The sequence below is a fragment of the Hemitrygon akajei genome, chromosome 2 (genome assembly GCF_048418815.1).
Source record: "Hemitrygon akajei chromosome 2, sHemAka1.3, whole genome shotgun sequence".
Classification (NCBI taxonomy): Eukaryota; Metazoa; Chordata; class Chondrichthyes; order Myliobatiformes; family Dasyatidae; genus Hemitrygon; species Hemitrygon akajei.
The window spans coordinates 64807097-64833823 of record NC_133125.1 but is presented as its reverse complement, the minus strand read 5'-3'; the positions used below and the strand labels follow the sequence as shown (position 1 = coordinate 64833823).

The 26727-nt window shown below is 40.5% G+C and overlaps 1 protein-coding gene across 1 annotated transcript in view; it reads left to right on the top strand.

The window, feature by feature from the left end:
• The window catches only part of fbxo10 (F-box protein 10), a 115804-nt gene extending 90439 nt beyond the window's left edge, over positions 1-25365 (top strand). The window contains exons 9-11 of the mRNA XM_073024100.1: positions 12971-13281; positions 15689-15870; positions 19960-25365. Of these exons, the coding sequence (XP_072880201.1) occupies positions 12971-13281; positions 15689-15870; positions 19960-20146 (680 nt within the window). The 3' untranslated portion in view covers positions 20147-25365. The remainder of the gene's footprint in view (positions 1-12970; positions 13282-15688; positions 15871-19959) is intronic.
• The last annotated feature ends 1362 nt before the right edge of the window (positions 25366-26727 follow it).

Below are 26727 nucleotides of genomic sequence, written 5' to 3'. Positions count from 1 at the left end.
CGTGAAGAGTTCGCAGACAGCAAAGTTTCTTCCTCTACCTCCCTGCCCTGCTTTGAAGTGTGATCTGAAACCTTGGATGTAGGGCGGTAATATGAATGTTGTCATGGCATTCATTACACTTCAATGTGCATTACGCGTGAGAGATGATGAGGAACAGCATCTGAAGCAAATTCCTTGTTCTTTCAGGTAAGCCTTTTGTTCCTCAATGGCTTTTAACCTAAAGCCTTGGCACTTTCACAATGGGTGAGGCTTATTATGAAGGGGGCAATGTTTTGCTGCATCCTCTTCAAGGTTCGTTCTGAGCTGAGGGTGGGGAGATCTTGGTCTTACGTACTGAAACTAGAATCCAAATGTTCGTGTGCTTCAGAGGAGGCTTCTTGCTTGAAGATAAGCTGTGGCTGCACAGAGCAAAACTCGGTTTGCTTCTTATTTTAGCTTGATGGCAGACAAAATCAGTGAAGAAAGAAAAGGGGCAGGGGAGGGAAGTATGTGACTCCATTCTCCTCTTTATGCTCTGAACCTTGAGAAATCCATTTCTCCTGAAAGGAATGTGGCAGCTTTTCAACAATAGGACTAATGCCGTTGGCAGTGTCTGAATGAGCTAAGTCAGGCCCTCTTCCTTTGCTGAAAGCAGCTCAATTTTATCAGACCTCCAAGTTCTCATAACTTTAAGTTATCCTTATTAGAAATCTTTGGAAAGTCATCCAGCTTTTTGAAAAGTGTGCTATCTGTTAGCTCCAGTGCATTATGACATTTGCTGAGTCTGTCCCAGGTCATTTAAAGTTGCAGCTAAGTCACTTATATGAACTGCTCTGAAGCACCTAACATAGTCTTGCGATTCCTTACATAAGCACTTTGACAGCAAGCCCATTTCTTCACCAGCAGTAAGATCTGGATCTTTGATTGTTCTCAAGGCAATAAATGCTGGCTTAGCTGGCGACATCCACATCCCGTAAATGAATTTAAGAAAGTTGACTTCCATGCTCTGTAAACTTTCTGGGCAGTCATCGAAGTGTGATACGGCAGTGCTCGTGAGTTCTTTGCGAGCCAGATAGTTTGCCATGTTCATCATGACTGAAGACTGTACAACCTTCTGATAAACTACCTTTTTCAGGCGTGTTAAACCTTGGCTATAAATGTGGATCATTACTGTCAATTTTGCTATTCTCTCCTCAGTTTTAACCATTGGGGAATTCCTTGTGTGGTGCTGGACAGGTAAGTAAGAGTTGTATAACATACGTGAACAATGAAGCATTTCTGAGCTTTACTGTAAGCAACTTACCGGGGGATGGCCATTGGCCATTGCTGATTGCTGTCTTTTTCCAAAGGGTTAGGTGAAGTGTGAGAGGTAAATTGAACAGAGTGTTGCATAGCAAGCAGACTCAGACTGCTGGCTAACATGATTGGCTTGGTCCTTGACATAATTGCTCTCACACACACATATGTTTCCCTGTATGGGTGGCTTTGCCTGCTGTAAAGCTCCTCACCCTCTTGCTCTGCTGCTGCCTCCAAAATCTCTGGCTGGGCAATAGCAGCTGAAGCATGTTTTAGAAGATGAAGGGCTTCCAAATGAGCCTCTAGCCAGGCTTTGGCTGTTTTAATGGCAATCTCCCTCTCTGCAATCATAGCCCATGGTCACGCAGCTTTTGCCTTCAATCTGGCTCACACTGCTATAGCACCAACTGATGATCACTGCAGTGAGAACTGTTGTCAGACACTCTGGTGAGCTCTGTCTTTTCATGCTGTGTGTTTTGAATGCCTCGCGTCTATAATGTTTCTTACTCACGGCCATTGACTGTTCATACGCTGTTTGGCCAGTTCTGCTCTCACCTTTTTACTGTATTGCTCTCCTTATGTGTGAAGTGGGAAGTACGCAATTTAAAAGTAAGCCTAACTCCAGAGGAATCAGGATATACTGTCCAAACTCCGGGTGCTTTATTTGGGCAGCACGCACACATACAATTGTGTAAGAATAAAACTGAGAACTAACCAGAAAAATACCATAATTACAGCAATGCAGCAATTAAGTCACACGTTCATAAGAAATTAGGAATATATGAAGCTAGACTTGCATGTAAAATATCCAGAATGGATAAACAAAGTTTGAGAGATTAATAGCATACAAGCATTCATTAAATTACCAAGGCTGGTCGAGCACTATACTGATAATCAGGAATAAACTTTTACATCATATTAACAGAAAATATTGCAGGTGAACGTGTGACGGAAGAATTGGTGCAGGGTCAGGGTTTCAGATTTCTGGATTATTGAGATCTCTTCTGGGGAAGGTATGACCTTAACAAAATGGACTGGTTACAGCCGAAACGAGGTGGACCAATATCCTTGTGGGCAGGTTTGCTAGGGTGTTGCAAAGAATTGGAAAGAGCTAAGGATGGGGCACAACTAGACACAGTGTGTAGTGAGACCATGAGGAAAAACAGGAAGATGATGGGGCAAAATTGCAGTCAGTGGGATGAGATGTAATGAGGGGAGGCAGAATTGAAAAGGGTGATGAATACGGGACTGAAGGTATTATATTTGAATGCACACTATAATTGGAATAAGGTAAATGATCTTGCAGCGCAGTTAGAGATTGGCAGATATGATGTGGGCATCACTGAGTCGTGGCTGAAAGAAGATCGTAGTTGGAAGATCAATATCCAAGGATAAAGTACTTAAAGGTTAGGCAGAGAGGGTGGGGTATCTCTGCTGGGAAAAAATGAAATCAAATCCTCAGGAAGAGGTGACATAGGATCAGATGTAGAATCCTTGTGGGTAGAGTTAAGGAACTGTAAGGGTAAAAAGACTCTGATGGGAGTATTTATAGGCCTCCAAACAGTAGCTGGAATATGAGCTACAAACTACAGCGGGAGATAGAAAAGGCATGCAGAAAGGGCAATGTTGCGGTAGTCATGGAGGTTCCACTATGCAGATAGATTGGGAAAATCAAGTTAGTGCTGAATCCTGAGAGAGGGAATTTGTAGAGTGCCTATGAGATGGTTTTTTTAGAGCAGCGTGTGGTTGAGCGCACTTGGGGAATAGCATTTCTGGATTGGGTGAGGTGTAATGAACCAGTTTTGATTATATAACAAGGAACCCTTAGGAGGCTGTATTCATAACATATTAGAATTCACCCTGCAGGTTGAGAGGGAGAAGCTAAAATCAGATGTATCAGCATTACAGTGGAGTAAAGGGAGTTACAGAGGCATGAGAGAGGAGCTGGCCAAAGTTGGTTGGTGACACAAACAGGGATGATGGCAGAACAGCAGTGGCTAGAGTTTCTGGGAGCAATTTGGATGTGTAGGAAAAATGCATTCCAAAGATGATGAAGTATTCTAAAACGAGCTTGAGGCAAACGTCCTTGACAAGGTAGAGGATTGGGAAGTTTTTAAAACCCAACAGAAGGCAACCAAAAAAGCCAGAAAGCGAGAAAAGATGAAATATTAAGGTAACTGGACAATAATATAAAAGAGGATACAAAAAGTTTTTTCAAATACATAAAGAGTGAAAGAGAAGTGAGTGGATTTCGGACTGCTGAAAAATGACACTGGAGAGGTACTGACGTGGGACAAAGAAATGGTGGAAGAACTTAAGAAAATACTAGCAGATTGACAGAAATGTGAGCATGTCAGGGCAGAAGTAAGTTTAGTTGCTATTATCAAGAAGAAGGTGTTTGGGAAGTTGAAAACTCTAAAGGTAGATCTTCAAGAATCTCCAGATTCTGGAATGGTTTCAGAAGACTGGAAAATTGCTACGTCACTCCACTCTTTAAGAAGGGAGAGAGGTAAAAGAAAGGAAATTCTAGGCCAGTTAGCCTGACTTTAGTGGTTGAAAAGATGTTGGGGTCTTAAGTTCAAAGTAAGATTATTATCAAAGTACATGTATGTCACCATACACAACCCTGAATTTAAATACTGAATAAGTCCAGTAGTCATAATAGAAATTAATGAAAGGCCACACCAAATGTGTGTACAACCAGTGTGCAAAAGACTAACTGTGCAAATACAAAAAAGAAGGAAATAATACTTAATAAATAAGCAATAACTATCGAGAACATGAGATGACAGCGAGTCCCTAGATTGTGGGAACATTTCATTGATGGGCAAGTGAAGTTACCCTTTTTGGTTCAAGAGCTTGGTGGTTGAGGGGTAATAACTGTTCCTGAACCTGGTGGTGTGAGTCCCTGATAATGGATGCTGCTTTACTGCAGTATCGCTTCCTGTAATTGTGCTCAATGGTGGGGAGAGCTTTACCTGTAATGGACTGAGCCGTATCCACTACCTTCTGTAGGAATTTTTGTTCAAGGGCATTGGTGTTTCCATACCAGGCTGTGATGCAGCCAGTCAACATGCTCTCCACTGTACATCTCTAGAAGTTTGTCAGAGTTGTAGATGCCATGCCAAATATTCACAAACTATTAAGTAATAGAGGCACTGCTGTGCTTTCTGTGTAACTGCACTTGGGTGCTGGGCCCAGGACTGGTCCTCTGAAATGATAATGCTGAGGAATTTAAAGCTGCTGACCCTCTCCACCTCTGATCCTTTGATGAGGACCGGCCCATGGACCTCGAGTTTCCTTCTCCCGAAGCCACTTATCAGCTCCTTGGTCTTTCTGACACCGAGTGAGAAGTTGTTGTGGCACCATTTAGCCAGATTTTCAATCTCCCTCCTGTATGCTGATTCATCACCACCTTTGATTCGGCCCATGACAATGATGTCGTCAGCAAACTTAAATGTGGCATTGAAGCTGCACTTAGCCACACAGTCATAAGTGTAAAGGGAGTAGAGCAGGGGGCTGAGCACACAGCGTTGTGTTGCACCTGTGCTGATGGAGATTGTGGAGGAGGTGTTGTTGCCAACCTGATCTGATGGGGGTCTGCAAGTGAGAAAATCGAGGATCCAATTACACAAGGGGGTATTGAGGCTAAGGTCTTGAAACTTAAGTTTTGAGAGGATGATAGTATTGAATGCCGAGCTGTAGTCAATAAAGAACATTCTGATGTATGCATCTTCTCTTTCTAGGTAAAAATGAGGTTTTGGGGTACTTGGAGACAATGTTCCCTCTTAAGGTGTGCGTGCCCACATATCTTTTGCTACTAACACACAAAAGGTTGTCACCCTCTATCTCATTGGCATTTTAAGTATATTTCACGATCGTACACAATCACATTTCCTATTTTAGTTTCTGATGAGGTTGGTATTGACAACTTGGAGTTTGTGATTTGTCTGCAAATTTTAGAACGGGCTTATTTATACAGTTTTGAAGAAAATATTGATTCATTATGTTGAATTCCAAAGAAGCAAAGGGTGTGAAGCACAAAATAATTTCTAGTTCATTTAAAGCAGAATGGCTTATTATCTTTAGAATAGCTTCAGGTTTACTTCTGCTTAAAAATTCACTGTGCACATGTTGTCACTGGGCAAGAATTTGCACAGCATAGAATTTTTACGCACTCTGGTTGTTACAAATTAGAGGGAACATTGCTTAGAGGTGCATGACAAAATAGGCCAAAGTCAGCATGGTTTCCTTTAGGGGAAATCATGCCTGACAAATCTGTTGGAATTCTTTGAGGAAATAATAGACAGATGGACAAATCAGAGTTAGTGGATGGTGTTCATTTGGATTTTCAGAAGGTCTGTGACAGGTGCCACACATGAAGCTGCTTAACAAGTTACAAGCCCATGATATTACAGGAAAGATACTAGCATGGATAGGAGATTGACTGACTGGCAGGAGGCAAAGTGTGGGAATAAAGGGGTCCTTTCCTGTTTGGCTGCCGGTGACTAGTGGTCTGCCACAGGGTTCAGTATTGGGACTGCTTATTTGTCAATGATTTGGATGAAGAGATTGATGGCCAAGTTTGCAGGCGATGTGAAAATAGGTGGAAGGGCGGGTGGCATTGAGAAAGCAGGGTGTCTGTAGAAGGACTTGGACAGATTGGGAGATTGGCAAAGAAGTTGGCATGGAATATATTGTAGAGAAGTGTATGGGCAAGCACTTCAGTGGAAGGAATAAAGGCATAGATTATTTTCTAAATAGGAAAAATTAATCAGAGGTCAAAGTGATTTGGGAGTCCTCATGCAGGATTTCCTAAAGGTTAACTTGCAGGTTGAGTCAATGGTAAGGAAGGCCTATACAATGTTTGCATTCATTTCAAAGGGGCTAGAATACAAAAGCAAGGATGTAATGTGAAGGCTTTATAAGGCATTGGTCAGGTCTCACGGAATGTTATGAACAGTTTATGGACCCCTTATCTAAGAAAAGACACGCTGGCATTGGAGAGGGTTTCAAGGAAGTTCATAAGAATGACCCCAGGAATGAAAGGGTTAACATATGAGCAGCGTATGGGACATAATAGAATAGAGGGACATCCATTTAAAACAGATAGGGGAGAAGTTTCTTTAGCTTGAGGGTGATGAATCTATGCAATTCATTGCCATAGATGGCTGTGCAGGCCAAGTCATTGGATATACTTAAGGCAGAACTTGATAGGTTCTTGATAAACCAGGGAGTCAGGGGCTACAGGGAGAATGGCTTTGAAGGGTTTATGTCAAGTCACTTTTATTGTCATTTCGACCATAACTGCTATGTACAGTACATAGTAAAAATTAGATAACATTTTTCAGGACCATGGTGTTACATGACACAGTACAAAAACTAGACTGAACTACATAAACAACAACATAGAGAGAAAAAAAACCCAACTATACTAGACTACAGACCTACCCAGGACTGCATAAAGTGCACAAAACAGTGCAGACATTACAATAAATAATAAACAGGACAATAGGGCAAGGTGTCAGTCCAGGCTCTGGGTATTGAGGAGTCTAATAGCTTGGGGGAAGAAACCGTTACGTAGTCTGGTCACAAGAGCCCGAATGCTTCAGAGCCTTTTCCCAGGCGGCAGCAGGGAGAAGAGATTGTATGAGGGGTGCATGGGGTCCTTCATAATGCTGTTTGCTTTGCAGATGCAATGTGTAGTGTAAATGTCCGTGATGGCGGGAAGAGAGACCCTGATGATCTTCTCAGCTAACCTCACTATCCTCTGCAGGGTCTTTTGATCCAAGATGGTGCAATTTCCGAACCAGGCAGTGATGTAGCTGCTCAGGATGCTCTCAATACAACCCTGTAGAATGTGATGAGGATGGGGGGGTGGGAGATGGACTTTCCTCAGCCTTCGCAAAAAGTAGAGACGCTGCTGGGCTTTCTTTGCTATGGAGCTGGTGTTGAGGGACCAGGTGAGATTCTCCGCCAGGTGAACACCAAGCAATTTGGTGCTCTTAACGATCTCTACCGAGGAGCCGTCGATGTTCAGCGGGGAGTGGTCACTCCGTGCCCTCCTGAAGTCAACAACCATCTCTTTTGTTTTGTTCACATTCAGAGACTGTCCCTGCCATTTGAGAACAACTTCTTCTGTGAGATATATCTATCCTGCACCTTGTGAACTGTTCCCAGAAAATTCAGCCACCTCTGCTCTGCCATCATCCCCACTGATATCCTCCTGTAATCCATCTGGGAAACCTCCTCTCTCATGTCAGTGTAATTCCCTTTATTCCATTGTGCTACAGATATATGTGAGTTAAATTGCACTACAATTTCAATCATATTATGATCATCACCTCCTAAGGGTCCCTTTACTTTTAAGTTCCCAAATAAGATCTGGGTTATTACACAACACACAATCTAAGATGGCCTTTCTCCAAGTAGGCTCATACACAAGCTGCTCTAAAAAGCCATCTTGTAGGCATTCAACAAATTCTCTCTCTTGCGATCTGACACCAAACTGATTTTCCCAATCCCCTTACATACTGAAGTCCCATATTCCAACTGTGACAATACCCTTATTACATGCCTTTTCCAGCTCTCTTTGCAATCTCAATCCCACATCATGGCTACTACTTGGAGGCCTATATATGATTGACCAGGTAAGATTGACGAAAGAGCTGATTGTGGACTTCAGGAAGGGTAAGACGGAGGAACATATACCTATCCTCATAGAGGGATCAGAAGTGGAGAGAGTGAGCAGTTTCAAAAGCAAATGCTGAGGGTTTATAAGGCATTGGTCAGGCCTTAAAGAGTATTATGAACAGTTTTTGGACCCTTTATCTAAGAAAAGACATGCTGACATTGGAGAGGGTTTCGAGGAGGTTCATGAGAATGATCCCGGGAATGAAAGGGTTAACATCTGAGAAGCGTTTGATGGCTCTGGGCCGCTACTCTCTGGAGTTTAGAAGAATGAGGGGGGTACTTATTGAAACATATTGAATATTCTAAAGCATAGAGTGAATGTGGAGAAGATGTTTCCTTCAGCGGGCGAGTTTCAGTGGGCTCAGCTTCAGAATAGAGGGACATCCATTTAAAACAGGGATGGGGAGAAGTTTCTTTAGTTTGAGCATTGTTTTTCACATGGTGAATGGTTGGAGACTAGAATGTGCTGCCTGAAAAGGATTTATGCAGGCAGACATTCACAACTCTTAAGCAGAATTTGGACAAGCACTTGAGTACAATGGCCAGTATAAACATGATGGATCAAAGGGCACAAGTCATCACATTTTTAGACAACCCTCTCAGAAACCTTCTACTTTTGCCAACTTAGGCTGCCACTAAAATTCATCACCATCCACTGTTCTATTAAGACATGTAAACTATGATCCTCATCAACAAAATGGCACAGACCCAACACCAGTGCAAAATACAATCAAGGAAAACTATGTCATTGCATCTGCGTGGTAGATAGATAGATAGATAGATACTTTATTCATCCCCATGGGGAAATTCAACTTTTTTTTCCAATGTCCCATACACTTGTTGTAGCAAAACTAATTACATACAATACTTAACTCAGTAAAAAAATATGATATGCATCTAAATCACTATCTCAAAAAGCATTAATAATAGCTTTTAAAAAGTTCTTAAGTCCTGGCGGTTGAATTGTAAAGCCTAATGGCATTGGGGAGTATTGACCTCTTCATCCTGTCTGAGAAGCATTGCATCGATAGTAACCTGTCGCTGAAACTGCTTCTCTGTCTCTGGATGGTGCTATGTAGAGGATGTTCAGAGTTTTCCATAATTGACCGTAGCCTACTCAGCGCCCTTCGCTCAGCTACCGATGTTAAACTCTCCAGTACTTTGCCCACGACAGAGCCCGCCTTCCTTACCAGCTTATTAAGACGTGAGGCGTCCCTCTTCTTAATGCTTCCTCCCCAACACGCCACCACAAAGAAGAGGGCGCTCTCCACAACTGACCTATAGAACATCTTCAGCATCTCACTACAGACATTGAATGACGCCAACCTTCTAAGGAAGTACAGTCGACTCTGTGCCTTCCTGCACAAGGCATCTGTGTTGGCAGTCCAGTCTAGCTTCTCGTCTAACTGTACTCCCAGATACTTGTAGGTCTTAACCTGCTCCACACATTCTCCATTAATGATCACTGGCTCCATATGAGGCCTAGATCTCCTAAAGTCCACCACCATCTCCTTGGTCTTGGTGATATTGAGACGCAGGTAATACTGCACTTTGCATTCAGCAAGAATAGAGGTAGTCTACAAAAGGAGAGAGAACTGTTCAGCCTTCGCTGCCTTCTCATCAGAACCAAGACCACTCCAGCCTAATATTACAACTCAGCCTGCAGGTGACGTACACTAGAAGGCTGAGCTCCAACCACATTTACCTTCAGCACAGCTACAAGAGGATAGATCTTATATTAAGCACCCGGAAGGCAAAGGTTCTCCAAATGTCTATCGACAATGTCATTCTGACAACCAAGATTTACAAAAAGCCAACTCTCACAGGCATTAACAAAATTTGCCACAGCACACCACTTGTCTGCCTTAGGGAAAAAGTGTTCAAAAATCAAGACCTCAAACGTGACCCAAACTTGCAGTTTAGAATGCAAACCTCTCCCACAACTGCTTCAGGACATGGATAACTTACAGTTTATATCTCAAAGCGATGGTGGTACCACCTCTATTGCAGCACAACAGAAGTAATAAGTAGATCTGCAGGGAGCAGTTTGCAACAAGCTGTTGTATGCTCTGGCACGATAAGATGCACTCTCAATCTTATAATCTATCCCATAATGATCTTGCACCTTATTATCTATCTGTACTGTACTTCCTCTGTAGCTGTTACACTTCATTCTGCATTGTTATTGTACTACCTCAATGCACTGAGTAAAGAATTGATCTGTATGAACAGTATGCAAGACAAGCTTTTCACTCTACCTCAGTACGTGACAATAATAAACCAATTCCAAAATCCTTCAAATCTAGCGGCAAGACAGATAAACCCACAGTGTGCCTACTTCTGAATTAAATTCTTAACATCAAGGCTGAGATCACGCTTAACCTGCTCACAACCTAGTCAAGAGTAACTGGATGCCCAAACAGTAAATCCACTAGCAATGGTCTTGTGCCACCACTAATGTGGAATTTAAAAACTAATCCTTTAAATTTCACGTAGCTTTCTGATGCTAGCTTAAACATACTTCCAATACTCTGCAAAACTCTTAAATATTTAAGGAAGGAAATTGATTAAAGAACGAGTGTTGTTGACTCATACAGGACCAAATGAAATTAGTGGAAATAAAACTTGCGGAAAGTCAAGTAGATGACTGAAGGAATAATGTGTCTTACAGATCAGGATTATCTTCCATCTGACTGAAGGATATAGAACCATAGAACATTTCAACACAGTAACAGGCCTTTTGGTCCTTGTTGGCAAATCTTTATGGGCAGATCTTAATTCAGAATTCATTACAGAAAGGGATAAAACCCTGGGTTACATCAGGGTTCCCAAGAATTGCCATAACCTGAACTGGCAGGGACAGGCCACTGTGGCTGACAATTAAAGTTAAGGACTGCATAAAAGTCAAGGAAAGGGCATATAAGGTAGCAAAAGTGAGTGGGAAGTTGGATGATTGGGAAGCTTTTAAAACCCAACAAAAGACAACCAAAAAGCCATAAGAAGGGAAAAGATTAAATATGAGGGCAAACTAGCCAATAATATAAAGCAGGATACAAAAAGTTTTTTCAGTTATATCAAGAGTAAAAGGGAGGTGAGAGTTGATATTGAACCACTGGAAAACAGTGCTGGCGAGGTAATAATTGGGGACAAATGAATGGCAGATGAACTTAATGAGTACTTTGCATTGTGGAAGACTAGCAGTGTGCCAGAGGTCAGTGAGTGTCAGGGAGCAGAAGTGAATGCCATTACTATCACAAAGGAAAGAGTGCTAGGCAGACTCAGAGGTCTTAAGGTGCAAAGTCACCTGGACCAGATGGACTACATCCCAGAATCCTGAGAGAGGTTGCTGAAGAGATAACAGGTGCATTGGTCATGATCCTGCAAGAATCACTTGATTCTGGTATGGTCCCAGAGAACTGGAAGATTGCAAATGTCACTCCACTTTTTAAGAAGGGAGGAAGGCAAAAAAAAAGGTAACTATAGTGTAGTTAGCCTAACCTAAGTGGTTGGAGTATATCATTAAGGATGAGGTTTCAGGGTACTTAGAGTCTAATGATAAAAATAAGTCAAAGTCAGCATGGTTCCTGTGAAGAGAAATCTTGTCTGACCGATCTGTTAGAGTTCTTCCAGGAAGTAACAAGCAAGGGGGGACAAAGGAGAGGCAGTGGATGTCACTTACTTGGATTTTCAGAAAGAATTTGATAAGATGCCACACATGAGGCTGTTTAGCAAAATAAAATCTGATGGCGTTACAGGAAAGATACTGGCATGGATAGAGGAATGGCTGACAGGCAGGAGGCAATGAGTGAGAATAAAAGAGGCCTTTTCTTGTTGGCAGCTAGTGACAAGTGGTGTTCCTCAGGGGTCAGTATTGGAACCACTACTTTTCACATTGTTTGTCGGTGATTTGGATAATGGAATTGATGGCTTTGTGGTGAAGTTTGCAGATGAGATGAAGATAGGTGGAGGGGTAGGTGGTGCTGAGGAAGCAATGTGATTGTAGCAAGACTTAGACATATTGGAAGAATGGACAAAATAATGGCAAATGGAATACAGTGTTGGGAAATGTATATTAATACATTTTGGTAAAAAGAACAATAGTGCAGACTGCTTTCTAAAAGGGGAGAAGGTTCAAATATTGGAAATGCAGAGGGACTTAGGAGTCCTTATGTAAGTCTCATGGAAGGTTAATTTGCAGGTTGAGTCTATGGTAAAGAAGGCAAATGCAATTTTGCCATTTATTTCAAGGAAATAGAATATAAAAGCAAGGCAATAATGCTGAGGCTTTACAAGACAGCGAGCAGGAAGACTTACAGTCAGATGACTGTGCAGTTCTGCGTAGACCCTGGTCCTGGAAGCAAATGATGGGGCTGAAGTGGAATTATACTTGAGCAATGCCAGACTCTGGTTTTAACAGGATTCCCCTCACGGATTTCACTGAAATTTATTCAGTGGACTTGGAGATAACTTTTAATATTATGGTAATGAACATGGATTGTTATTTGACTATTGTTTTTAAGTGACCTGCTTTACAGCTGTTGCACAATAACTACTTTTAATTTGTTCCAAAAGTCTGTTCTTCAGGCTTGGTTTATTATGGCACTTTTCATGAAAAAGTCTGGAGTGATCTTGCAAAAGACTAGATGTTGAGTTAATTGAAATTGATAAAAATTTCTTTGTGTGAGGATATAAAGTGATTTAAGTAAAGGCAGATAAATAGTGGATGGTGCCACACTTTCACCCACTCTCATGTCCTAATGAATTTAGTAAGGGGGCTTCTTGAACAATTCATGTGGAAGTAGCACTCCCATGCCAATTAGATCGTAGTTCATGCGATTGAGACAAATTGCATAGCCAGTTATTTATTGCTTTTTCAGTCTATGTGCCTATTGCTAATGTAATTTCATATGAAAAACTGCAGATCTGTGCCTTTTCAGCATTTTCTCTTTTATGTATCAGTATTTGATGTGCTAACTGTCTTTTTTTATTATTTTCACATCAGCTGCTGGTATCTATATAAAAAGCAATGAGACACTCAACATTATAGCCAACGCAATCCATGCCAATCATGACAATGGGATTGCAGTATATCAGAGCAGTCAGTTCACCCACATCACAAACAACAGCATCACCTGTAACAGCATAGGTGGCATTCTTGTGGAAGCAGGATGCAGAGTTGAACTTCGGGGAAATGGTATCTATGACAACAACAGCCACGGTGTTACCTCGAAGGGAGAAGGTACTATCTTGGAGAATGACATTCTGGGAAACCATGGCTATGGGCTACAGCTACTCGAAAATGCAGATATGAAGGTTGGTACTCCATTATAATAGATCCTTATTCACCCATGGAAAAGAGTATTTTCTACTTTTAAAAATTATTGCTGTACATATTCAAAATATAAAATGCTGTTGTAATATATTGTGTGTATATATATATATGTAATAATTGTAATATTTTGACTAATAATAATAAAATACACGTACTTACAGTTGCAATTTTTGGCCTCAAATATAATCCAGAATTATTTGTTCACTTTTAATTTGGTTGCATTGTACAATATGGTTGTGTCTTTCACTACAGTATATGAATTTTGCACTAACACTACTTAAGCATCAGATGTTGGCTCCTTGGAATTCTGGTGAATAACTTCATTCTGAAATATACTTCTTGTGTTTTATAGACAATTTGAGGGGGGTTGCTATTTTACACACAATGTCATATTGTGGCAATGAAGTGCTTAGAGCACAGAACAGTATGGCATAGAAACAGGCACCTCAGCCCGTGATGTCTGTGCCGAACATACAATTGAATTAAACTGATGCTTTCAGCATATATGTGATCCATGGCCCTCTGTTTCATGAATATTCATGTGCCCATCTCAAAACCTCTTGAATTCCACTTTTGCTTCTTGTAACAATAGCTATTAAATATAAGCCAGGACACATTGGGGAGAATGAGGTTGTTATTTCCATAGTACCAACAAATTTGTTCCGTATGCCTGAAATGGGAAATAGTGCCTGAAGTTGCATCTAAAAGACAGCATCTGTCAGGAATTGAACTTAGAACTGCATTGAAATGTCAGCCAAACTTATGCTCTTTCAAGTCCTGGAATGAACTCGTGGCCATAAGTTGAATATTAATGCCATTACGGAGCCAACGGTGGTATTCACAGGTGTTGCGAGAGAAGTTCAACACCCACAGGAAGCTAAACATTCCATCATACAATGCAAGAGTGCGAGAGGAACACTCTTCCATTCCTGAAGTGGGGAAGGTCCACCAGTCCCGATTGTAGATCACCTCACTGTATAGTTCTACATTATGTTGTTTGGTGATGGAGGATCATCCTCACTGTAACGACTGCTGTTGTAAATCAATATCTTAACTTTAGGTCACAGCTGGCAAATACTCTGTCTCGTGACCACACCAGCTCGCATTGGGTAAGAACTCTTAGTGGAAACTGACTGAAGGGTAGATGTACAATATACACTTGCTGATGGATATTGAGAGTAGAGCAGAGTTGGGAGATAGAAGCAAAGAAGTGCTGGTCAGCTGACAGTTTGTGGGATGTCTTCCAGAATTTATTTTGGGGTGTTCATTTGGTAACTTGTTTACCTGCAGTGACATTAGCGCGGGACTCTGGAACGGAGGTTCCCAGGTTCAAATCCAGTTGGGCCGCTCCCGAGTACACTTCCCATCCATGCTGGGTTGAGTGTTGAGCTTGCAACTCGACCTCGTAAAATAAAGAAAAAAATATTGCGAAATGTCTGTGCGAGGAGTGGCGCCCCAGACAATCTTTCGTTCCGCGCCTTGTAAGGCATGAAAAAGCCCGACGCTGGCCTCTCAGGCCTGAGTCGACATCATCATCATCATTATCTGCAGTGAAGGCTTTTACCAGGAGATCACGATACAGAATTTTCCTGAGTCAATCATTAAGGAGCTTCATGTCTTGCATTTTCTAAAACCAGCAGTTAGGATGGATTGAAATAAGGATGTTTCAGTGCCTCTTACAGGAGCAACACCCAAAAGCCTTTTGATGAATGAGGACTACTTTCATTTACCTTTTTTAAATTGCAGTGATCTAAGATCAAGGCTACTTGCTAAAAGCTTGTGATTTAGAATGAAAGGAAATTATGCTGGAATTGAATAACTTCACAACCAACATGGTATATTGAAGTGTAGTTAGTACTGTATGTAGTTCTAAGTACATAAAAAAGCAGTCGCATAGCACAACTACATAAACAAACAGGTAATCCAAATTACATTGGTTGAGAGAGCAGTTGGGCCTATGAAACATTGCCTTCTTCTCTTTGAATGGTACCAAGGGATCTTTTATACCCACCCTACATACTTGGTTTTAGTATCTTTTGCACAAAAATGATACCTCTGACTGCACTGTCTAAATTCCATGTGCAGGTTAATACATCAACTCAGGCTCCAGATTTTTGTTTTTAACATTCCATAAGCAATTACCTGATTTTACAGTGACTTGTATTCATTTAAAATTTAAACACTAAATAAAAGTGAAAAAGGACTGTTTTTCTTTAATTTCAGTTTGATTGAACATAATTCAATTGAGCAGATTCTTTGAGTTAAGCAATTTAAGAGCCATTGACTGTTAACCAAGGAAGCTTTGTATATATAGATGACTGAAGGGAGAATGGTTTGTTAGGATTGGGAAGGGGCTGTGAAAATTCACTTCAATCTACTTTGCTGCAGGTGACGAAGAACAGAATCCAATCTCTTCACGACTTTGGGATTGCAATCTTGGACCAGGCTAAAGGATTGGTGCAAGAAAATCAAATATTCCGAGGAAAATTAGGAAAGACCATTTTAGAAAAGTCTGAAAATTCGGAGGAATGTACTGTCCAGAGCAATGAAGTTTTAACATGCAGCAAAAGGTATGCAGTTTGTATTTTTTATATACATAAATTTCTCTTGGGCACAATCCTGATGGGTTAGTTGGCTCCATTTGTTTAGTTATATTCCTCATCTTACTTTTATTTCTGTGCTAATATATTTTTTTAGGTGTGTGTTACGTGTCTTCTGTTCAGGGCTAACAAACAATCAGTTGGAGGAACTCAGCAGTCATTTACTCCCACAGATGCTGCCCTGTCCACTGTGTTCCTCCAACAGATTGTTGCTCCAGATTTCAGCATGTATAATGCTTCTATTCAGGGCTCCTGCTTTGTGAAAAATGGGGTGTCTCCCATAATCCGAATTTTAGATTATAGGTGAAAAACACAGACTGTGTATTAAAGGTTGTAAAATCAGCCATTCAGTTAATAGGTTTACTTTTAATTCTCAGTAGCTACTAATGAAGTATAGTCACTCCCACAAAAAACTGGAGGAGCCCAGCAGGTCAGACAGCATCTATGGAAATGAATAAACAATCAAAGTTTCAGGCTGAAGTCTTTCATCAGGAATGGAAAGGAAGGAGGAAGAGACCAGAATAAGGAGGTGGGCAAAGGGGAAGGAGGACAAGTTAAGTGAAAGGTGAGGGAGGGAGGAAAGAAGCTGGGAGGTGATAAATGGAAAAGGCAAAGGGCTCATTAGTAATGGCTAAATTTTACTAAAGGTAATGAGATAAGTTAACTTAACATTTTTAATGATATTGGCTGAGGAATAAATATTGGTTAAAAAAAACATTAAAAAGACCTCTGCTGTCTTCAAGAACAATGTCAGAGAAGTGCATTTCTTTGTTGCATTTTTACACAGCCTGAAACCTGCGCAGCACTTTAAATTTGTTTGCAATATGCATACTATGCGTAGTTAGAGTGAAAATTGAAAAACCACATGCTTTTGAATTATTAATTGAAGGGTAAAATGAAATACCGTTCAATAAAGAAAATCTTATGTTTCATGAACTTTTTCTAGCTGCATCCAAACTGAGTTGTGCAGCAACAAAAGCTCTGCACAGGAGTATTTCAGTTACTGCACTGCTGTGCATTTGCTTAAAGGGAATAGTGGCTTTAACATATGAAGTTTTCAACAAAATACATAAAATGGGCCTTCTCTGTGCCCTTCTATCCACACCAGCACTGTCAATGTTGTTGGAACACTAATATTTTACTACACATCATCATCTATTGTTTCTATGGACCAAGGACCAATACATTCTGAACCAAATTCCAGCACCTCTGTTTCTGTGCCATCTCTAATCAGTTGTCATTCTGCCAAGAGATCAGATATGGTAGTTTCACCTGTTGAAACTATTGAGAGAGCTTCAAGAATAAGTTTTGTAGTGTTTAACCACATTTATAGTTTACCCAAATAGTTTTTGCAATAGACATTAAGAAAGAGGATGTGCTGGAGCTTTTGGAAAGCATCAAGTTGGATAAGTCACCGGGACCGGACGAGGTGTACCCCAGGCTACTGTGGGAGGTGAGGGAGGAGATTGCTGAGCCTCTGGTGATGATCTTTGCATCATCAATGAGGACGGGAGAGGTTCCCGAGGATTGGAGGGTTGCAGATGTCGTTTCCTTATTTGAGAAAGGGAGTAGAGATACCCCAAAAAATTATCAGAGGTTGGTAAGTTGACGGAGAAGATCCTGAGAGGCAGGATTTATGAACATTTGGAGAGGCATAATATGATCAGGAATAGTCAGCATGGCTTTATCAAAGGCAGGTCGTGCCTGAGGAGCCTGATTGAATTTTTTGAGGATGTGACTAAACACATTGAAGGTAGAGCAGTAGATGTAGTGTATATGGATTTCAACAAGGCATTTGATAAGGTATCCCATACAAGGCTTATTGAGAAATTAAGGACGCATGGGATCCAAGGGGACCTTGCTTTGTGGATCCAGAATTGGCTTGCCCACATAAGGGAATGAGTGGTTATAGACGGGTCATATTCTGCATGAAGGTCAGTGATTAATGGTGTGCCTTAAGGATCTGTTCTGGGACCCCTTTTAATGAATTTTATAAATGACCTGGATGAGGAAGTGGAGGGATGGGTTAGTAGGTTTGCTGATGACTCAAAGGTGGGGGTGTAGTGCATTGTGTGGAGGGCTGTCAGATGTTACAGCAGGATATTGATAGGATGCAAAACTGGGCTGAGAAGTGGCAGATGGATTCAACCCAGATAAGTGTGAAGTGGTTCATTTTGATAGGTCAGATATGATGGCAGAATATAGTATTAATGGTAAGACTCTTGGCAGTGTGGAGGATCAGAGGGATCTTGGGGTCCAAGTCCATAGGACACTCAAAGCTGCCTCACAGATTGACTGTGATTAAGATGGCATAGGGTGCATTGACCATCAACCGTGGGATTGAATTCAGGAGCCAAGAGGTACTAATACAGCTGTATAGGACTCTGGTCAGACCCCACTTGGAGTACTGTGCTCAATTCTGGTTGCCTCACTACAGGAATGATGTGGAAACTATAGAAAGTGCGCAGAGGAGATTTACAAGGATGTTGCCTGGATTGGGGAGCATGCCTTATGAGAATAGGTTGAGTGAACTTGGCCTTTTTTCCTTAGAGGGATGGAGGATGAGAGGTGACCTGTTAGAGGTGTATAAGATGATGAGAGGCATAGATCGTGTGGATAGTCAGAGGCTTTTTCTCAGGGTTGAAATGACTAGCACGAGAGGACACAGCTTTAAGGTGCTTGGAAGTAGGTACAGAGGAGATGTCAGGGGTAAGTTTTTACGCAGAGAGTGGTGAGTGCGTGGAATGGGCTGCTGGTGACAGTGGTGGAGGCAAATACGATAGGGTCTTTTAAGAGACTCCTGAATAGGTACATGGAGTTTAGAAAAATCGAAGCTATGGGTAACCCTGGGTAATTTCTAAGGTAAGGACATGTTTGGTACAGCTTTGTGGGCCGAAGGACCTGTATTGCGGTGTAGGTTTTCTATGTTTCTGTGTTTCTATATAGTTTAGCTTGAGAGTGAGATTAAAATTTTAATTATTCATCTAAAACTCAGCAGATATGAATGCACATGCTGACCACAGTTTGAATATCGCTGTGGTTCAGCATGATCTACCTGCAGAATCCTAAATTGTTGTGATCCTGTGTAAGTGGGAAATTCAGCCAGTGGAGTATTAATTTGGTGCAGTCCTTCTGAACTTCGCCACATTTCCTTATTGGAAGTGGAGAAATAATTAATACTGAATTTCAACACCATGGGCTCTCTTTGGTGTGACGTCTCATTGTCCACTGATCTGATGTTCCTTTGTGGCTTTGAAGCCTAGACCATCCTCCTTTTGAGCTTTGTCTTAAGTGAACCAATTACTCTGACATTAGGTCGAAAGGAAACACTGAATAAAGAGAACACGAAAGGAACAATTGCATTGTGAGCAAGACATGAATTGCTCAGTTATTTACTTCACTTCCATTGACAGCCCATTGCTGAAATTATTGGTTCATTTTCCAATTTATTTAGTCCACCTCCTTTCTTCAAATTGTCTTTCCTTACTTTCAGTGAAGCCATAAATGTATTATACATGCTAATGAATTCAAATACACTCATCTGGATGGAATAAAGCTGATTTTCTGTGAATGGGATTGTTTTGTTGGAAGGAACAGGTTCTCATTGATCTTTAAAATACAGAAATTGCATTTATCTGCTGTTCCTTGGAGTGGTGATTACCCTCTTCAAACTGCAAATTCAGTGTGATTAATGGAAGTCAGGGCAATAAGGATAGAGCTGTAGATTTGGGGATGGTATAGCCTTGGTGGGCACCATATATCCACAGGCATGTTTTTTTAAAAATAAATTTTGATGGTGCAATGCAAATCTGTTAACAAGGCGAGGTGTTTTTTCTGTTTTAGACTAGTTCATGCTGTATTTGTTATGCTTAGTAGAGCTTTAAAAAAAATCAATAGATTCTTAAGTGACAGCCTTAAGAAAGAGTAAGATGTGTTATATAGTTTCTCTACAGGTGATTTAATGATTGTTAAATGAACGTTTATTGGTTATATTCTATGATATGTGGCCAGTAAACAATATTTATTATCCTTGTCCATAACAGAATTTTTTTTTGTTAGTTCTTGCAGATCAGGCATAGTTTGGAAGTTGGACAATCCTCCATCAAGGCCGCTTGTCGATGGATCAAATCGAACCTTCTCTATAGTACAGACCAGTCAACGAGTTGCATCCATGACAACTCGAATAGCTGCAAGAGTTGAAAGGGGTTGCCATGAAAATGGAAGCATCTTCTGTTGCATTCTTTAATGATTTAAAGTTATCTTTGATATAAAATTTGGCCTGAATATGTCTCACATACTTTCAGTAATGAACAAAGCTGGTGCACACTTTTTATTAATTCAGTACTTAGACCATAAGACCTAAGAGCAGAATTAGGCCATTCAGCCCATCAAGTCTGCTCTGCCATTCCATCAAGGCTGATCCTGGGTCCCACTCAACCCCATACACCTGCCTTCTCGCCATAATCCTTTGAAGCCCTGTCCAACCAGAAACTGACCAACTTCCGCCTTAAGTATACCCATGGACTTGACCTCCACTGCACCTGTGGCAGAGCATTCCACGTATTCACTACTCTCTGGCTAAAAAAAAAATCATCCTTACCTCTGTTCTAAAGTGTTATCCCTCAATTTTGAGGCTGTGCTCTCTAGTTCTGCATACCTCCACAATAGGAAACATCCTCTCCGCATCCACCTTATCTAGTCCTTTCAACATTCTGTAGGTTTCATTGAGCTCTCCGCCCCCCCCCCCCCCACCCCCAACATTCTTCCAAATTCCAGGGAGTACAGGCCCAAAGCTGCTAAACTTCACTGGTGACCTTGGATAGGATATAATCAAATGAACAAAAAGCATAATTTCAAGCTCCACTTGTACCAGTCCTCCAATACAAGTGTGACCTTATTAAAGCTCTGCTTTTGAAGCACAGTGTGCTTTCTTATAAACTGCCAATTTAATCTGTCAAATTTAAATTCTGGGCCAATATGATTTTTGCTTGGGCTTTGAGTGTTTCTAATCTGTAGTGGAAAGCTGTATTTTACTATGTGGGATTCCAGAAATGTAAAGGTTACTGACTAAAATACAGAGTTTCCACATTAATTCCCCTTATTGCATGCAGTGACTCAGCTACTTTTTTCTAGTTAATATAGCTCTTTAACTATGGCAAATCACAGTGAAAACACTTACCCTTAACCCTTTAGAAGTAAAGACTATTTTTTACCATTGCAGAAGATAAACTGCTGTAGGAACTCAGCAGAAGTTTCATCAGTGGATCCAAAGGGATGTTTGAAGAATTTTTCAAGTCACTTCATCAGAACATAGTTTATAAAGAAAAGATAGCCGGTTGAAGTGAGGGGAGTCTGTGATAGAGATGAGATGGGCACTGGAAGGTGATAGGTGGAAACATATGAGCAAGGGAGAATGGGCACGTTGAGCAAGGTGGGGGGAAGGGGAGTTGGTGACACTGGTAGGTAGATCAATTACCTATCTACTGGCTCCATCTGCCAATCACCTCCTGTTCACACATTTCCATCGGTCACCTTGCAAAGCCCGAGATCACTGTCTCCGTTCCCTGGCCATCTTTACATTCGAATCCCTGATGCAGTGACTCAACAAGATATGTCACGTATCTCTTTTATCAACAGCTGACACTCGTGCTGAGTTCTGACAGCAGGATACCTCCTAAAGTGGCCACTGAATGCATGTTCATGGTCTTCTGCTGCTTTAGCTCATCAGCTTCAAAGTTCGATATGTTGTGTGTTCAGAGAAGCTCTTCTGCACACTGCTGTTATAACACGTGGTCATGGAGTTGCTGTCAGCTTGAACCAGTCTGACCATTCTCTGATCTCTCTTATTAACAAGGTGCTTTTGTTTTTTGCTCCATTCTCTGTAAACTCTGGAGACTGTTGTGGGTGAAAATCCCAGGAGATCAGCAGTTTCTCAGATACTCAAACCACCCCATCTGGCACCAACTGTTATTCCATGGTCAAAGTCACTCAGATGACATATCTTCCACATTCTGATGTTTGGTTTGAACAACAACTGAACCTCTTGACCATGTCTGCATGCTGTTATGCATTGAGTTGTTGCCACATGATTGGCTAATTAGATATTTGCATTAATAACCAGGTCTATCTAAAATGGCCACTGAGTGTATATTCTGCTCCAGATTCCGGCATCTGTAATCTCTGGAATCTGCAACATTTCACGAGATCATTGTTGCTCATCTGTGATGGATTCTGATGTTTTAATCCAAAATTCTTTTAGAAGTCAGGAAAGAGGCACAAAATTTGTTGCTTCATGATTGTTTTATTAAGAGTTGATAGAACAAAGGGAAGCTGAAATAGATAGGGAGAGAGATTTACTACTTAAAGAAGAGAGGAACTAAAGATGACATCTAGCATAAAACTACTACTTTTATACCCAGAGATAAGAAAAATTCCATTCAAATCTATAGATAAGAATAAACCAATGAGAAAACACATTCATTTAATGTAGAACAAAGAAGCTCCAGAATTATATTTGCACAGCCACTAGCGGCATGTTAAACTGTTACTTATATAAAGGCTACTTAAAATACAAGCAGATAATTCATATGAGCAAAGAAAATGTCAATTACAGAGTTGGATCCAAAATCTGTATCTTATTCGGAGAACCTATGCAGAGGAACTCGGGAACTTGAGTAGAATATGAATATCTTGCATTTACAAGTAACAACGTCTGTTTGTTCTGTGAACACAGTTTGTGTATAATTCTGCATTCATGAACAAGAAAGGTAAAATATTAAATGAATTTTGGAAATCGAGGTTGACATGAATTGACTGCTCAGTGTATATACTATTACACAAATTTCACAGAAGGCTTATTTTGTTAAAATGTGAATTCATTAATATACATTTTATGGAAGAATATATGCCCTAATAACCAGAGCCCTTAATATTGCTCTAAAATAGATCGCAAATCCATCTCAGGAAGCTGTAACTGAGGGAACCACGGCATTGAGAAGCTCATTTGAAATGAATACCTGAATCAGGTTTAATATCACTGGCATATGTCGCGAAATTTGTTGTTTTGCAGCAGCAGTACAATGCAATACATAATTCTAAAAACAGGTAATGCAGAAAGAAAGGGGAAAAACATACTGAGGTGGTGTTCACGGGTTCAATGTCCATTCAGAAATCCGATGGCGGGAAGAAGCTGTTCCTGTAATATTGAGTGTGGTGTTCACGGGTTCAATGTCCATTCAGAAATCCGATGACGGGAAGAAGCTATTCCTGTAATGTTGAGTGCGTGTCTTCAGCCTCCTGTACCATCTTTTTTTGTAGCAGTGAGAAGAGGGCATGTCCTGGGTGATGGGGATTCTTAATGATGGTTGCCATCTTTCTGAGGTATCACCTTGTGCAGGTGTTCTGGATGCTTGGGAGGCTAGTGCCCATGATGGAGGTTACAACTTTCTGCATTTTTTCCCAACCTTGTTCAATGGCCCCTCGGTATCAGATGGTGAAGCAACCAGTTAGGATGCTCTCTACGGTACATTTGTAGAAATTTGCAAATGTCTTTGGTGACATGCCAATTCTCCTCAGACTCCAAATGAAATATAGCTGCTGTCATGTCTTCTTTGTGAATTACTATTTTGGGCCCAGGATAGATGCTCAGAGATGTTGACACCTAAGAACTTGAAACTGCTCACCCTTTCCACTACTGATACCCTGACCTCCCCTTCCTGAAGTCCACAGTCAATTCCTTGGTCTTACTGACGTTGAGTGCAAGGTTGTTGCTGCACTCCTGTACGCCTCCACCTCACCATCTGAAATTCTGCCAACAACAGTTGAGCAGTCAGCAAATTTATAGATGATGCTTGAGCTGTGCCTAGCCAGTGGGTGTAGAGCAGTGGGCTGAGCACATATCTTGAGGTGTGCCAGTGAAGAGACGTTACTCCAATTCCCACAAGACCCATCATCAAAGGATTCACTGCTCTTTCAGTAAATTAAAAATAATTAGAAAACTTGCAGTCTAAAGCCAAAACTGTTCATGTGTATATACTTTATGCATCCTTAGAAGCAGAGTACTAAGCTTAACTGGGTGTAACTACAAGGTACACCATGGAAGATTAACTTACTAGGTTAATAAACAGATGGTAAAGTAGAATGTTGGATCGGTGAAGTTGCTGTTAATCGTAGTTTAGTATAAGGTCAGCTCTGCAGGAACCAAAGACTAAACTTTGAAAAGGTTAGAATCTTTTAAGCTTGGTTATAATTCAATATGATGTACTAAATTAGACTAAGGAAAACCATTAACTGTCTTCCTTACAAACCCAGAGTCTGTGGTCTTATTTCACAGAGTATTAAATAACAGCATCTATCCACTGATGGTCAGAAAGATTAACCAGCTTCAAAATCTAACTAACGCACTATTTTCTACTTATCTCGGTGTAATGCACTTTAAAATTTGAACAAATAATAAACTAGTGTAATTCAAGCATTTATTCTCATTCTGTTTCACACTTGCTTTAAAACTCACTATTGAATACCTGCTGAATTACAGAAATTAAATTAGATAAAATGCACAAAATCAAATCAAACACTAAAGTTTTGAGAAAGGTCAAAATTGTTAAATTGAAAGCCATGGATTTATTTATTTTGTGAAGTATTTAATGACATCCCAAATTTCAGTTAAAAGTTGATAAACTGTGATGCATGTATTGGAACCAATTGGTATATTGCACATTCTCACTTGTAATAAATGCTGTAGTGTGACTTAATTCAACACCTTGTGTGGGCAATACAAGATGCATCTTTCCATCACTATAAGAGGAATAGTTACATTTTAGTGTTCAATAAAATGCCTGTTTAAGATGCCAAGTTTGATATGTAAAAATTTGCAGTTGAAGGTAGCAGGTAGAGAAATGAAACACCTTTGTTTCTTACGACACATCAAAAGACTAACTCCCAATCTTTACCTGCTGACCACCCCCCCCCCCCACCTTCACTCCCACTCTGTCTGCCTGTTGAAAACCCCAACAAATAGCAGTACTGAAATCAGTGAGTAATCAGATATGCAAGATTACCATTGACAATGAAGGGGTAAACAATCTCTTTGAGATGGACCCTCCCTCCTCATAATTGCTCTATCGCTGAAATTCAAAGGAGCAGCATGATCTGGCGCAAATGAATGTATTCAAGAAAAAAGGTACCAGTTATAATCAAATCTAGGTGTACAAAGCAGTTTTTTTTACTGTTTGAAATTTTATGAAAACAAGCTAGAAAAGAAGTTAATGATCATTTTATCTATCTGCTATTAATCAGGACAGAGACATTTAAGGACAATAAAGTTATAATATTCAGTGGAAAATCCATAGAATGTGATGTACTTGTAAATGTGGACCTAATTTATATGAAGTGCATATTTTTCATTGCACCTGTGCATACATGTACTTGTGCACTATGACAATAAACTTAAATTTGACTGATTTGGATCCTGGTTCATGACTTCTTAGCCAGGGGAAATATCCTCCCTGTATCTGGCCTGTTGAACTCTGAACATCATTGATCAGCCTCCCATGTGGTACTTTGTCGTTGACTTTGCTAGACAATGCCCACTGCCTTTCCTTTAACTTTCCTAGTAACTTCCTCGAAAAACTATATAAGATTTGTTAGATATGATCTACCACACACAAAGCTATGTTACCTATCTCTAATCAAGCTCTGTCTAATACTTAATGTCTGATTTTATCATCTCCCTCTCAAACTACAGGGTGAATTTTATCATATGATCACTATCTCCTAAGAGTTGCTTTACCTTGAGCTCCCTAATCAAATATAGTTCATTACACAACATCCAATCTAGAATTATGTTTTCCCTAGTGGGCTCAACCACAAGCTGCTCTACAAAAGCCATCTCGTAGACATTCTACAAATTCCTACTCTTAGGATCCAGCACCAACCCAATCTACCTGAACATTGAAATGCCCCATGGTCTTTTATTTTTACATAAATAGAAGCTTATTTATTTCTTGTCAGTTTGCTCTTATCTCTACCTTTAAGATGTAAAGTGGTCTGAATCCTCAGGCCTACTTCTATTTCTGACAGCTTTATAAACATCTTCCTTGGATTAAGTGCAATCTTTAATTTTTCCTGTCAGCCATGGATATTTATTGCCAATTATTTCTTTAAAGGTTGACCTTTGAAGGTGTCACCGTGGACAGAATGCATTTTCTCAATCAATTTCTTCCCCTTCCCAATCCCCACCACTAGCTTAGTTTCCTTTGTACAATACAATGGGAAATAGAAAAGGCTTGTCAAAATGGCAATGTTATGATAGTCATGGGAGATTTTAGCATGCAGGTTGATTGGAAAAATTAGGCTGGTAATAGATCTCAAGAGAGTGAGTTTGTTGAATGCCTGTGAGATGGCTTTTTAGAGCAGTTTGTCGATGAGCCTACTGGGGGATCAGCTGTACTGGACTGGGTGTTACGAACTGGAGGTGATTAGAGAGCTTAAGGTAAAAGAACCCCTAGGAGGCAGTGATCAAAATATGATTGAATAAAACCTGAAATTTGATAGGGAGAAAGTAAAGTCTGATATAGCAGTATTTCAATGGAGTAAAGGAAATTACAGTGGTATGAGATAGATGCTGGCCAAAGTAAATTAAAGGACATTCTGGCAGGGATGACAGCAGAGTAGAAATGGTGTGAGTTTCTGGGAAAAATGAGGAAGGTGCAGGTTAGATGTGTTTCAAAAATGAAGAAAGACTCAAATGGCAAAATAGTAAACCGTGGCTGACAAGGGATGTCAAAGCTAGTGTAAAAGCAAAAGAGAGGGCATATAACAAAGCAA